General features: G+C 43.5%; 1 protein-coding gene across 1 annotated transcript; it reads left to right on the top strand.

The window, feature by feature from the left end:
• Positions 1–11,954: 11,954 nt before the first annotated feature.
• On the top strand, positions 11,955–13,486 carry LOC120020155 (zinc finger protein 180-like; the record flags this gene model as incomplete). Its single annotated transcript, XM_038963628.1, has 1 exon — positions 11,955–13,486. A coding segment is annotated over one exon (759 nt), but the record flags the coding sequence as incomplete, so codon positions are not given.
• Between the last annotated feature and the right edge of the window lie 341 nt (positions 13,487–13,827).

Below are 13,827 nucleotides of genomic sequence, written 5' to 3'. Positions count from 1 at the left end.
CTGAATTACAGTTCATAGAAGCCGCCCCATGTAGTGGACTGTTCTGGGACTGACACCATTTTGTAGACTGTACTAGGACTGACCCCATTTAGTAGACTGTACTGGGACTGACCCCATTTAGTAGACTGTACTGGGACTGACCCCATTTAGTGGACTGGTTGTTTGGTTGATTGGCTGTTGGTCGACTGCACTGGGACTGACCCCATTTAGTAGACTGGTTGTGTGTTTGATTGGCTGTTGGTCGACTGCACTGGGACTGACCCCATTTAGTAGACTGGTTGTGTGTTTGGTTGCCTGGCTGTTGGTCACCTGACCCCATTTAGTGGACTGGTTGTGTGTTTGGCTGATTGGCTGTTGGTCGACTGTACTGGGACTGACCCCATTTAGTAGACTGGTTGTGTGTTTGATTGGCTGTTGGTCGACTGCACTGGGACTGACCCCATTTAGTAGACTGGTTGTGTGTTTGATTGGCTGTTGGTCGACTGCACTGGGACTGACCCCATTTAGTAGACTGGTTGTGTGTTTGGTTGACTGGCTGTTGGTCACCTGACCCCATTTAGTGGACTGGTTGTGTGTTTGGCTGATTGGCTGTTGGTCGACTGTACTGGGACTGACCCCATTTAGTAGACTGGTTGTGTGTTTGGTTGACTGGCTGTTGGTCACCTGACCCCATTTAGTGGACTGGTTGTGTGTTTGGCTGATTGGCTGTTGGTCGACTGCACTGGGACTGACCCCATTTAGTAGACTGGTTGTGTGTTTGGTTGACTGGCTGTTGGTCACCTGACCCCATTTAGTGGACTGGTTGTTTGGTTGATTGGCTGTTGGTCGACTGCACTGGGACTGACCCCATTTAGTAGACTGGTTGTGTGTTTGATTGGCTGTTGGTCGACTGCACTGGGACTGACCCCATTTAGTAGACTGGTTGTGTGTTTGGTTGACTGGCTGTTGGTCACCTGACCCCATTTAGTGGACTGGTTGTGTGTTTGGCTGATTGGCTGTTGGTCGACTGTACTGGGACTGACCCCATTTAGTAGACTGGTTGTGTGTTTGGTTGACTGGCTGTTGGTCACCTGACCCCATTTAGTGGACTGGTTGTGTGTTTGGCTGATTGGCTGTTGGTCGACTACTAGGACTGACCCCATATAGTGGACTGGTTGTGTGTTTGGTTGATTGGCTCCTGTCTGATTGGCTCCTGTCTGATTGGCACCTGTCTGAATGGACTGATCTATTGGGAGGCTCCTGTCTGAGTGGACTGATCCATTGGGAGGCTCCTGTCTGAGTGGACTGATCCATTGGGAGGCTCCTGTCTGAGTGGACTGATCCATTGAGAGGCTCCTGTCTGATTGGCTCCTGTCTGAGCGGACTGATCCATTGGGAGGCTCTTGTCTGAGTGGACTGATCCATTGGGAGGCTCCTGTCTGAGTACACTGATCCATTGGGAGGCTCTTGTCTGAGTGGACTGATCCATTTGGGAGGCTCTTGTCTGAGTGGACTGATCCATTGCGGAGGCCTGTCTGAGTGGACTGATCCATTGTGGAGGTCTGTCTGAGCGAACTGATTCATTGCTGAGGCCTGTCTGAGGGGACTGATCCATTGCGGAGGCCTGTCTGAATGGACTGATCCATTGCTGAGGCCTGTCTGAGTGGACTGATCCATTGCGGAGACCTGTCTGAGTGGACTGATCCATTGCGGAGGCCGTGGGGATGGCACAGTCCATCACTTTAAAACATTGTATATGGTTATGTTATATTAAATGTTATATTACATAAGAACAATGGTGCTAGTGAATGTAGCCAGTAAATGCAGCCAGTGAAAAAAATAAACAATAAAAAATGTAAATCAATAACCCTCATTAATCTACACACAATAGCCCAGAAAGACAACGCAAAAACCGTCTTTTAGAAATGTTTGCAAATTTATAAAAAAACAAACAACAGATATCTTATTAAATAAGTATTCACACCTTTGCTATGAGACTCGAAATTGAGCTCAGGTGCATCCTGTTTCCATTGATCATCCTTGAGATGTTTCTACAACTTGATTGGAGTCCACTTGTAGTAAATTCAATTGATTGGACATTATTTGGAAAGGCCTCCATCATTCTTAAATGGAAGATGTTTGGAACTACCAAGACCCTTCCTAGAGCTGGCCACCCGGCCGAAATGAGAATTCGGGGGGGGGGGCTTGGCTAGGGAGGTAACCAAGAACCCGATGGTCACTCTGACAGAACTCTAGAGTTCATCTGTGGAGATGGAAGAACCTTCCAGAAGGACAACAATCTATGCAGCACTCCACCAATTAGGCCTTTATGGTAGAGTGGTGGCAGCATCATGCTGTAGGGGTGTTTTTCAGCGGCAGGGAGTGGGAGACAAGTGTCTAGTGTCTGGGGGATAGAGAGAAATCAAATGGTCTAGTTTGAGGCTATGTGGCGGAGAGTGGTGCAGGCGCTGGAGATGGAGGTGTGTTCTAGTGGGTCTGGGCAGGTGTGATGTAGTTAATGGAGATGGGGGTGTGTTCTAGTGGGTCTGGGCAGGTGTGATGTAGTTAATAGAGATGGGGGTGTGTTCTAGTGGGTCTGGGCAGGTTTGATGTAGTTAATGGAGATGGGGGTGTGTTCTAGTGGGTCTGGGCAGGTGTGATGTAGTTAATGGAGATGGGGGTGTGTTCTATTGGGTCTGGGCTGGTGTGATGTAGTTAAAGTTTGTATGATATTGTAATTTGTATGTGTATGTTTTGTATTGTTTATAAAATATCAAATTAAATATTTTTTAAGTCTCAATGCAAAGTTACAGCTTTTACATGAAACCAATCAGAATTCCAAAGAATGCCAAAGTCAGGTGTGATGTAATATGGAGGACCAGCCTATTCCCTATGATGTAAACTACAACAGAAATAACTTCAAATTAAACCAATCGTTTGCACTCATGACTTGAGTGATTAAAGTAAACCACAGTTTTGGAAATACATAACGCCATCTAACCAAATATCAAAGAATGTTAGCTATATGCAGTTATCTTAGCCAGCCAGCTAACATTAGCTATTTAGCCAACTAACTATGGTCAGCGAGCTGGAGCCCAACTACCAGAGACCAGTTAGAACCCAACTAACAAAACCCAACTGAAACATGACTGCAGATCAAAAGAGCAGAGACATACAGAATGATGTCAGGGAAAATCCCCCAAATCCATAATAGATTCCAGATGTCAGTCAGAATGACTACAATTAAGTTAATAAGTCTGTAACCATACTGTGTTGTTACACTGGTGAGTAAAAACTCATGCTTCCTACCCTTTAACATTTTGTCTGAAAATTAATTATAGATTTTACTCAACTGCGTTACCCACTCCAGTCAACAGATGGCGTTGTGGGAATTTAAGGCAATGCTGCTAGTGTGACGTCCAATCTAGTGGACGGAACGCTTCTTTCAACAGCAGCAATGGTTAGTCAGACACCTCGGTAGCTTGCTAGCCAAAATAGCCGAACCAATAAAGCTCTTTAGACGCTTTCGTGTATGTTAGCCACTGTGTTTTAAAACCTCTTCTGTCGTCTAGTTAGTTATCCGATTTAATTTCATATTTACGGTGTTGTTGTTATTAGTCAGCTAGCGGGCTGGTTAAGTTAGCATTAGCCTAGCTAGCTAGCATTCCCGACCATGAGCTCACTTAGCTACTCTCCTCCTGCTATAGAAGATGGGGTCTGCTGGACGGAGAAAGAGGGTCTGTGGCTGAACGTTGTTGTTAAAGAGGAGGAAGAGGATGTCAAAATACAAAAACAATTAGAGGGTGAGGCTGTTACAGTGAAAGAAGAAGAGAAAGACGTTACAGTGAAAGAAGAGGAAGACGCGTTCAGAGTGAAAGAGGAGGAGGATGTTACAGTAAAAGAAGAGGAGGTGGAAGAGAAAGAGGATGATGCTGTTTTTGGAGTTAAGGAGGAGGAGGGGGAGATGACTGTCACATTGGAGGAAGAAGATGAAGAGGAGGAAACTGGATATCTGGGCTCGGTTTCCCAAAGGCATGTTAAGGCATCTTATGGTTCTAACGATGAACAGGCCTTGGTTAACACTAGTAAGTACTGTCTTGTTTTAAATGTATTTGATTTATTTCACCTTTATTTAACCAGGTAGGCCAGTTGAGAACAAGTTCTCATTTACAACTGCAATCTGGCCAAGATAAAGTAAAGCAGTGCGACAAAAACAACAACACAGAGTTACACATAAACAAACGTACAGTCAATAACACAATAGAAAAATCTATGTACAGTGTGTGCAAATGTAGAAGAGTAGGGAGGTAAGGCAATAAATAGGCCATAGAGGCGAAATAATTACAATTTAGCATTAACGCTGGAGTGATAGATGTGCAGATGATGATGTGCAAGTAGAGATACTCGGGTGCAAAAGTGCTAGAGGATAAGTAACAATATGGGGATGAGGTAGTTGGGTGTGCTATTTACAGATTGGCTGTGTACAGGTACAGTGATCGGTAAGCTGTTCTGACAGGTGGTGCTTAAAGTTGGAGAGGGAGATATAAGACTCCAGCTTCAGTGATTTTTGCAATTCGTTCCAGTCATTGGCAGCAGAGAACTGGAAGGAAAGACGGCCAAAGGAAGTGTTGGCTTTGGGGATGACCAGTGAAATATACCTGCTGGAGCGCGTGCTACGGGTGGGTGTTGCTATGGTGACCAGTGAGCTGAGATAAGGCAAGGCTTTACCTAGCAAGGACTTATAGATGACCTGGAGCCAGTGCGTTTGGCGATGAATATGTAGCGAGGGCCAGCCAACGAGAGCATACAGGTTGCAGTGAGGAGTAGTATATGGGGCTTTGGAGACAAAACGGATGGTACTGTGATAGACTACATCCAGTTTGCTGAGTAGAGTGTTGGAGGCTATTTTGTAAATTACATCGCCGAAGTCAAGGATCAGTAGGATAGTCAGTTTTACGAGGGTATGTTTGGCAGCATGAGTGAAGGAGGCTTTGTTGCGAAATAGGAAGCCGATTCTAGATTTAATTTTGGATTGGAGATGCTTAATGTGAGTCTGGAAAGAGAGTTTACAGTCTAACCAGACACCTAGGTATTTGTAGTTGTCAGAACTGTCCAGAGTAGTAATGCTGGATGGGCAACAATCAGTGAAGAGCATGCATTTAGTTTTACTAGCATTTAAAAGCTGTTGGAGGTCACAGAAGGAGTGTTGTATGGCATTGAAGCTCGTTTGGAGGTTTGTTAACACAGTGTCCAAAGAAGGGCCAGATGTATACAGAATGGTGTCGTCTGCGTAGAGATGGATCAGAGAATCACCAGCAGCAAGAGCGACATCATTGATATATACAGAGAAAAGAGTCGGCCCGAGAATTAAACCCTGTGGCACCCCCATAGAGACTGCCAGAGGTCTGGACAACAGGCCCTCCAATTTGACACACTGAACTCTATCCGAGAAGTAGTTGGTGAACCAGTGAGGCAGTCATTTGAGAAACCAAGGATATTGAGTCTGCCTATAAGAATGTGGTGATTGACAGAGTCGAAAGCCTTGGCCAGGTCGATGAATACGGCTGCACAGTAATGTCTCTTATCAATGGTGGTTATGATATCATTTAGGACCTTGAGCGTGGCTGAGGTGCAGCCATGACCAGCTCGGAAACCAGATTTCATAGTGGAGAAGGTACGGTGGGATTAGAAATAGTTGGTGATCTGTTTGTTAACTTGGCTTTCGAAGATTTTAGAAAGGCAGGGCAGGATGGATATAGGTCTGTAACAGTTTGGATCTAGAGTGTCTCCCCCTTTGAAGAGGGGGATGACCGCGGCAGCTTTCCAATCTTTGGGGATCTCAGACGATACGAGAGGTTGAACAGGCTAGTAACAGGGGTTGCAACGATTTCGGAGTATAATTTTAGAAAGAGGGTCAAGATTGTCTTGCCCAGCTGATTTGTAGGGTTCCAGATTTTGCAGCTCTTTCAGAACATCAGCTGTCTGGATTTGGGTGAAGGAGAAGCGGGGGGGGGCTTGGGCAAGTTGCTGCAGGAGGTGCTGAGCTGTTGGCCGGGGTAGGGGTAGCCAGGTGGAAAGCATAGCCAGCCGTAGAAAAATGCTTATTGAAATGATTGATTATCGTAGATTTATCATTGGTGACACTGTTTCCTAGCCTTAGTGCAGTGGAGGTGCTCTTATTCTCCATGGACTTTACAGTGTCCCAGAACTTTTTGGAATTAGTGCTACAGGATGCAAATTTCTGTTTGAAAAAGCTAGCCTTAGCTTTCCTAACTGACTGAGTATATTGGTTCCTGACTTCCCTGAAAGGTTGCATATCGCGGGAGCTATTCGATGCTAATGCAGAACGCCACAGGATGTTTTTGTGCTGGTCAAGGGCAGTCAAGTCTGGGGTGAACCAAGGGCTATATCTGTTCTTAGTTCTACATTTTTTGAATGGGGCATGCTTATTTAAGATGGCAAGGAAAGCACTTTTAAAGAGCAACCAGGTATCCTCTACTGACGGGATGAGGTCAATGTCCTTCCAGGATACCCGGGCCAGATGGATTAGAAGGGCCTGCTCGCTGAAGTGTTTTAGGGAGCGTTTGACAGTGATGAGGGGTGGTCGTTTAACTGCGGACCCATCACGCACGCAGGCAATGAGGCAGTGATCGCTGAGATCCTGGTTGAAGACAGCAGAGGTGTATTTAGAGGGCAAGTTGGTCAGGATGATATCTAAGAGGGTGCCCATGGTTACGGATTTAGGGTTGTACCTGGTAGGTTCCTTAATAATTTGTGTGGGATTGAGGGCATCTAGTTTAGATTGTAGGACGGCCGGAGTGTTAAGCATATCTCATGTTTAGGTCACCTAGCAGTACTAACTCTGAAGATAGATGGGGGGCAATCAATTCACATATGGTTTCCAGGGCACAGATGGGGGCTGAAGGGGGTCAATAACAAGTGGCAACGGTGAGAGACTTGTTTCTGGAAAGGTGGATTTTTAAAAGTTGTTTTGTCGAATTGTTTGGGCACAGACCTGGATAGTATGACAGAACTCTGCAGGCTCTCTCTGCAGTAGATTGCAACTCCGCCCCCTTTGGCAGTTCTATCTTGTCGGAAGATGTTGTAGTTGGGGATGGAAATTTCAGGAACTTTGGTGGCCTTCCGAAAGCAATGATTCAGACACGGCTAGGACATCAGGGTTGGTGGAGGGGGCTAAAGCAGTGAATAAAACAAACTTAGGGAGGAGGCTTAAAAATGGAGGAGTCTTAAAAACAGGCTCAAACTCTGCAGTTGTTGAACCTAATGTGTGGTGTTAAAGGGGAAATATTCAATAGCTACATCTATATTCAGACTTTTTAAATGTGTTTATTTATAGCCATTGATTCTTGAAGAATATAACACATGTCTCATGAGCTTAGTTCAACTGTTGTACCCCATCAGAACCCCAAATAAGCTTTTTTTACTCCAATGTTTAGAAACAATGTAAACCAACACTGTATAGCCTCAACATGGTTAAAACGATAATGTTGATATCATGGATGGTCAATCCTTGCATCCATAGGCCTGTCTATGAATTTGAGAGTAGTTACATTTCTCCAGCCCCATCATCATCTTATTAGCAAAACAGTGGTGGAATGACAGCTTTGTTATTGTTTCAACTGCAGATTTTTCTGGGGAACTGTTACCGTTCTCAAATTGTAAGCCCTGAGACTTGGTTTGGCAAACAGTTGAGGGATGGGGGCTGGAGAAATGTAACCACTCTCACATTCATAGAGAAAACTATTGTAGCAACCGTAACCCAACACCTAGCGACCTCGTCAAGAAGTTCAGACATCTTGGCGTAACAGTCATAAGGTGTTGGCTTGAGAGTCACTGGACCCAGGTTTGAGTTCAGCTCAGGGCTACCCCCTGAATTCACTACACTATAAATACAAGGATAAGGTCATCCATAAGGTCAAAAGTATATTTTTAACCAGGCTTCGAGGCTATACAGTGGAGTTATACAATGTTTTGGTTATGTGTTGGTTTCTGATGGGGTAATACAGTTTAAATATTTGAGGCATTTATAAGTTACACTACCGTTCAAAAGTTTGGGATCACTTAGAAATGTCCTTGTTTTTGAAAGAAAAGCTCACGCGTCCTCAACTGACAGCTTCATTTAAATAGTACCCGCAAAACACCAGTCTCAACGTCAACAGTGAAGAGGCGACTCCGAGATGCTGCAAAGAAAAAGCCATATCTCAGACGGGCCAATAAAAATGAAAGATTAAGATGGGCAAAACAACACAGACAGAGATATGTATTTTTCTTTGCAACTCTGCATAGAAGACCAGCATCCCGGGGTCACGTCTTTCAGACTGGTGTTTTAATTAAGCTGTTGAGCACTTGTGAGGTGTCTGTTTCTCAAGCTAGACGCTCTAATGTACTTGTCCTCTTGCTCAGTTGTGCACCGGGGCCTCCCACTCTTTATATTCTGGTGTTTGGTTCTAATTTTTCAGATAACTCACAGACACTAGAGAAGCTGAACCAAGTTGAATTCTTCCCAAAGGGTCTTTACATACCCCACTTTGGACACTCCTCCTTCTCTCCAATCCTTACATCTTCTGATTCGACAGGAAGAGGGTAACAGGATACTAAACCCTTATTACTCCCTTCAGGGGATCTGACCTGACCTCCTGACATCAACCCCTCCTTCGCTTAATCCACAGATGTCCATCCGCTTCCCTTACAGCAATCCTGTGATCTCCTCCCGTCTACCCAGCACATTCCACAGCCACTCTGTCTTTCTACAGATCTCACTCCTATCTATCTATCATGTCTTTAATATCTCAATGTTCAAAGTTTAGCCCGAATCCAACACTGGTTAGAGCCAGTTTGCGCTGTTCTCTGAAGGGAGTAGTCACAGCGTTGTACGAGATCTTCAGTTTCTTGGCAATTTCTCCCATGGAATAGCCTTCATTTTAATTTCTCAGAACAAGAATAGACTGACGAGTTTCAGAAGAAAATTATTTGTTTCTGGCCATTTTGAGCCTGTAATCGAACCCACAAATGCTGATGCTCCAGATACTCAACTAGTCTAAAGAAGGCCAGTTTAATTGCTTCTTTATTCAGAACAACAGTTTTCAGCTGTGCTAACATCATTGCAAAAGGATTTTCTAATGATCAATTAGCCTTTTAAAATTATGAACTTGGATTAGCTAACACAACGTGCCATTGGAACACAGGAGTGATGGTTGCTGATAATGTGCCTCTGTATGCCTATGTAGATATTCCATGAAAAAAACAGCCATTTCCAGCTACAATAGTCATTTACAACGTTAACAATGTCTACACTGTATTTCTGATCAATTTGATGTTATTTTATTGGACAAAAAAAATGTGCTTTTCTTTCAAAAACAAGGACATTTCTAAGGGACCTCAAACTTTTGAACGGTAGTGTATATTCTTCAAGAATCAATGGTTATATAGTAAATGGGTCTTTCTATAACTGCCAGTGTAGATTTCCTGTGGGGGTCAATTTGTTGGAGCTGTTGATAAGCTGTTGTATTCAAAGACCTCAATGTCTTGCCAGGAGGGTGCAAGGTGCTGTGTTGTTGTTTTCTGCTGCCAGGACTTGTGTGACGGCCTTTTCCTGCTCCAGGACTGTTTCCATCATCTGCAGTGGAGATCCCCACCTTATCGGGGATTCCGTGTTGAGCTTGTTGAGGTGCAGGCTCAGTTTATCCTGTGGATTCTGTGTTGAGCTTGTTGAGGGGCAGGCTCAGTTTATCCTGTGGATTCTGTGTTGAGCTTGTTGAGGGACAGGCTCAGTTTATCCTGTGGATTCCGTGTTGAGCTTGTTGAGGGCCAGGCTCAGTTTATCCTGTGGATTCCGTGTTGAGCTTGTTGAGGGGCAGGCTCAGTTTATCCTGTGGATTCCGTGTTGAGCTTGTTGAGGGGAAGGCTCAGTTTATCCTGTGGATTCCGTGTTGAGCTTGTTGAGGGGCAGGCTCAGTTTATCCTGTGGATTCCGTGTTGAGCTTGTTGAGGGGCAGGCTCAGTTTATCCTGTGCACTTGTCAGGGCCTTCTGCTTCTTCCAACTATAGAAAAATGTGCTGACCACTTCCTTGCATTTAATCCATCTATAGATTTACATACTACTGTTGTGATTGAGAGAGCTATATTGCTTTAGAGAACAGGATCATTTATATAGTAGGATATTTATTATTGAAAGAGTGAGGATATATTGAAACCAGAGGCTAATGTGTAAATTATAAATAAAAGCAATGTAATGTTTGCATATTGCACACATTTACAAATTACAAATATGATAGATTTGCATAGCGGTATATATTCTGCTTAACGTATAAGAAGGATCAGGCAGTGTAGTCAGCTATAACTTTAAACAGAGGAGATAAAGAATACAATAGTTATTCTGCAATTTAAGTTATGTTGTTTTTAAGTTACGTTATTTTTCTACCTGCTCTGTGTTTTGGATGTTTAAACTTACCAATAGTAATGTGTAGCCTGTGTCTTGTCCATTTGTTCAGCTCCAATGCTTTGACCGTGTTCCATCCACTGTCTGTCCATTTGTTCAGCTCCAATGCTTTGACCGTGTTCCATCCACTGTCTGTCCATTTGTTCAGCTCCAATGCTTTAACTGTGTTCCATCCACTGTCTTGTCCATTTGTTCAGCTCCAATGCTTTAACCATCTTCCATCCACTGTCTTGTCCATTTGTTCAGCTCCAATGCTTTAACCGTGTTCCATCCACTGTCTTGTCCATTTGTTCAGCTCCAATGCTTTAACTGTGTTCCATCCACTGTCTTGTCCATTTGTTCAGCTCCAATGCTTTAACCATGTTCCATCCACTGTCTTGTCCATTTGTTCAGCTCCAATGCTTTAACCATCTTCCATCCACTGTTTTGTCCATTTGTTCAGCTCCAATGCTTTGACCGTGTTCCATCCACTGTCGGTAGTCATGCATACTTGACGCGACTCTTTCAAGCCCCAGGATGAAAGTGTCTACCTCAGTCCAGCTGGAATTATTCATCCGGTGTGTTCGTCTGGGAAATAAGAGGGCTGAAGGCGTTTGCTTCGCAGCTTCCAGTTGTCATCAATGTAATGAATCGTGGGGCTAATGTATGGCTCTGTGGTCCAGCTTGACCGTAAGTCGGCAGTGGTAGAGAAGAATGCAGCATTACGTACTTCCTTGGCATCTCTGTCCCGACATTCTGTGTACAGTTCAGACATGTTTTACTGAAGTATTTATGGCTCAGGATCTCGTATCTTGGGTCTAGAGTTCGAATCAACTTTCTGAAACCATCTTTCTCCACAGATCCAATTGGTTCCATGTCTTTCGCTATGTGATACGTAATTGAACTCGTTATCTCTATTCCACTTCTTGGTCGTCTTGTCACCACTAATGGAATGGTGATACCTGAGTGCGGGTCTGGCTTGAAGATGTCTTGGGACTTGCTCTGGGGGTTTGTTGCACGCATTCTGGTAGATTCTTCATATTCGTCCACATGCAGGGTTTTCAGGTGGTGAAAAAGATTGCTGGTGTTTCCACCTTTGGCGTCGACACAACTTACATAGTGCTGTTTGTTGGTCGAGGTCGGATATCTTAAAGCAAAACCAGTTCCAAACGACAGAGGCCCCCTTTTTTCGAACCAATTCTTCGTTGTCGTGCAAATCAACCTCAATACATTATTTTCCTTTACTTCAGGCATCACCTTTTACCTCAAATAAACAGTGGATTTCTGCTGTTGCGGGCCTTTAACCACCTGTCTGACTTTATCTTTCACACAGGAGAGAGACGTGACTATCGTGGATCTTCTGGGGAGCCTCAACAGCATCATGATGCTGACACGTCAGAGAAGAGTCTCTCCAGATCAGAACTCCTCAAGAAACACCAGCAGAGACCCAGAGGGAAGAAATCTCACTGCTGCTCTGACTGTGGGAAACATTTCAAATTTTCATCTGAACTTAAAATACACCAGAGAACACACACAGGAGAGAAACCTTATAGCTGTACTCAATGTGAGAAGAGTTTTACTCAGTCAAGCAGCCTGATAGTGCACCAGAGAACACACACAGGCCAGAAAAGTTATAGCTGTACTCAATGTGGGAAGAGTTTTACTTCATCTGGCTATCTGAAGATACACCAGAGAGCACACACAGGAGAGAAACCATTTAGTTGTACTCAATGTGGGAAGAGTTTTACTACATCTGGATATCTGAAGATACATCTGATAACACACACAGGAGAGAAATCTTATAGCTGTAATCAATGTGGGAAGAGTTTTACTCAGTCAAAGGGCCTGGTAGTACATCTGAGAACACACACAGGAGAGAAACGATATAGCTGTGCTCAATGTGGGAAGAGTTTTACTCAGTCAGGCAACCTGAAAGCACACCAGAGAACACACACTGGAGAGAAACCTTTTAGCTGTGATCAATGTGGGAAGAGTTTTATCATATCTGGCGATCTGAAGGTACACCAGAGAGCACACACAGGAGAGAAACCATATAGCTGTAATCAATGTGGGAAGAGTTTTGCGACGTCTCGCTATCTGAAGATACACCAGAGAACACACACAGGGGAGAAACCATATAGCTGTAATCGATGTGGGAAGAGTTTTGCTGCTTCTAGCTATCTGAAGATACACCAGAGAACACACACACAGGAGAGAAACGATGTCTCTGTGCTCAATGTGGGAAGCGTTTTACTCAAACAGCCTGATAGCGCACCAGAGAACACACACAGGTGAGAAATCTCATAGCTGCGATCAATGTGACAAGATACTCTGATTAAAGCTCTCTGATCAAACATCAGAAAATACATACATGAAGGAGTTGTTTCATGATATCAGTGAAATAATATTACAATGTAGATTGTTTTAACATTGTAGAAGAAGTATTTTAATGAATGTCACAATGTAGAACCCTAAATGTTTGCCCCTTGTTCAATTGATTTCTGCATGACTCGGGAAAAATCCAGGCTCTGAATTGAAAGAGTACTATTCATGAGATTTAACAAAAAAGAGCTCTATTACACTTACCGCGTTGGCGACCCACTTTAATCCCACTTTAAAAATGTATCTGGCTGTTTTCTACAAATTGTCCTCTAACCAGTGATGTACACATTATTCCTAGTTTCCGTGTGGTTTTTGAGCAGTTAGTTTTAACAGGACGTGCAACCTCATCTCCCTCCTCTCGCACAATTGATTTCTACATGATTTCGATGAGTGATGACAAATAAGTCTTGCGTTCCTTTGTTTAGCGACCCCTAAATTTAAATGCATCACTCCAGAATGTAGCTGACTGTATTCTGCAGGTTGTCCTCTAATCAGTGAGGTAAAAGATATCTCCCATTTCCATGTGTTTTTTGTTTTGTTGTGTTAGTTTCAAGAGCAGGTTCAACCTGATTTTCCCCCAAATCAATATGCGTTGCCATGGATCATAATTTATTTTGACTGCATGTTTTTTTGTATTGTAGATGAGTTTTGTTTGGGCTCGTTCCAAGGGATGAGAGTTCTAGAAGCTAGTGAGTTTTAGGATTCTATAGAAAGAAAAAGGAGAAAAGATACAATTGTATGTTATTATTTAGAAATACGTGTTTTTAATTGTTGACAGCCATGTTTATATATGTAAAGCTGAAGCCTTGTAGTTGATTATAATGTTAAATGGAAGTTGTTTTCAGTTGGTGGTGAGCAAACTTGTCCAACAAAAATATAGGATGTATTTGTTGTCTTAAGGGGGAAGGTATTACAGGCTTTGGTTTTTCCATTTATGTTTTGAGGTTGGACTTTAGCATGGAGGACGCACTGATTGGTGTCACCTCGTTAGTCAGTATGTGGTTGTTGGCATCAATTGAAACCACAT

Source organism: Salvelinus namaycush, chromosome 25 (assembly GCF_016432855.1).
Source record: "Salvelinus namaycush isolate Seneca chromosome 25, SaNama_1.0, whole genome shotgun sequence".
NCBI classification, from domain to species: domain Eukaryota; kingdom Metazoa; phylum Chordata; class Actinopteri; order Salmoniformes; family Salmonidae; genus Salvelinus; species Salvelinus namaycush.
This window is presented reverse-complemented; position numbering and strand designations above follow the sequence as displayed.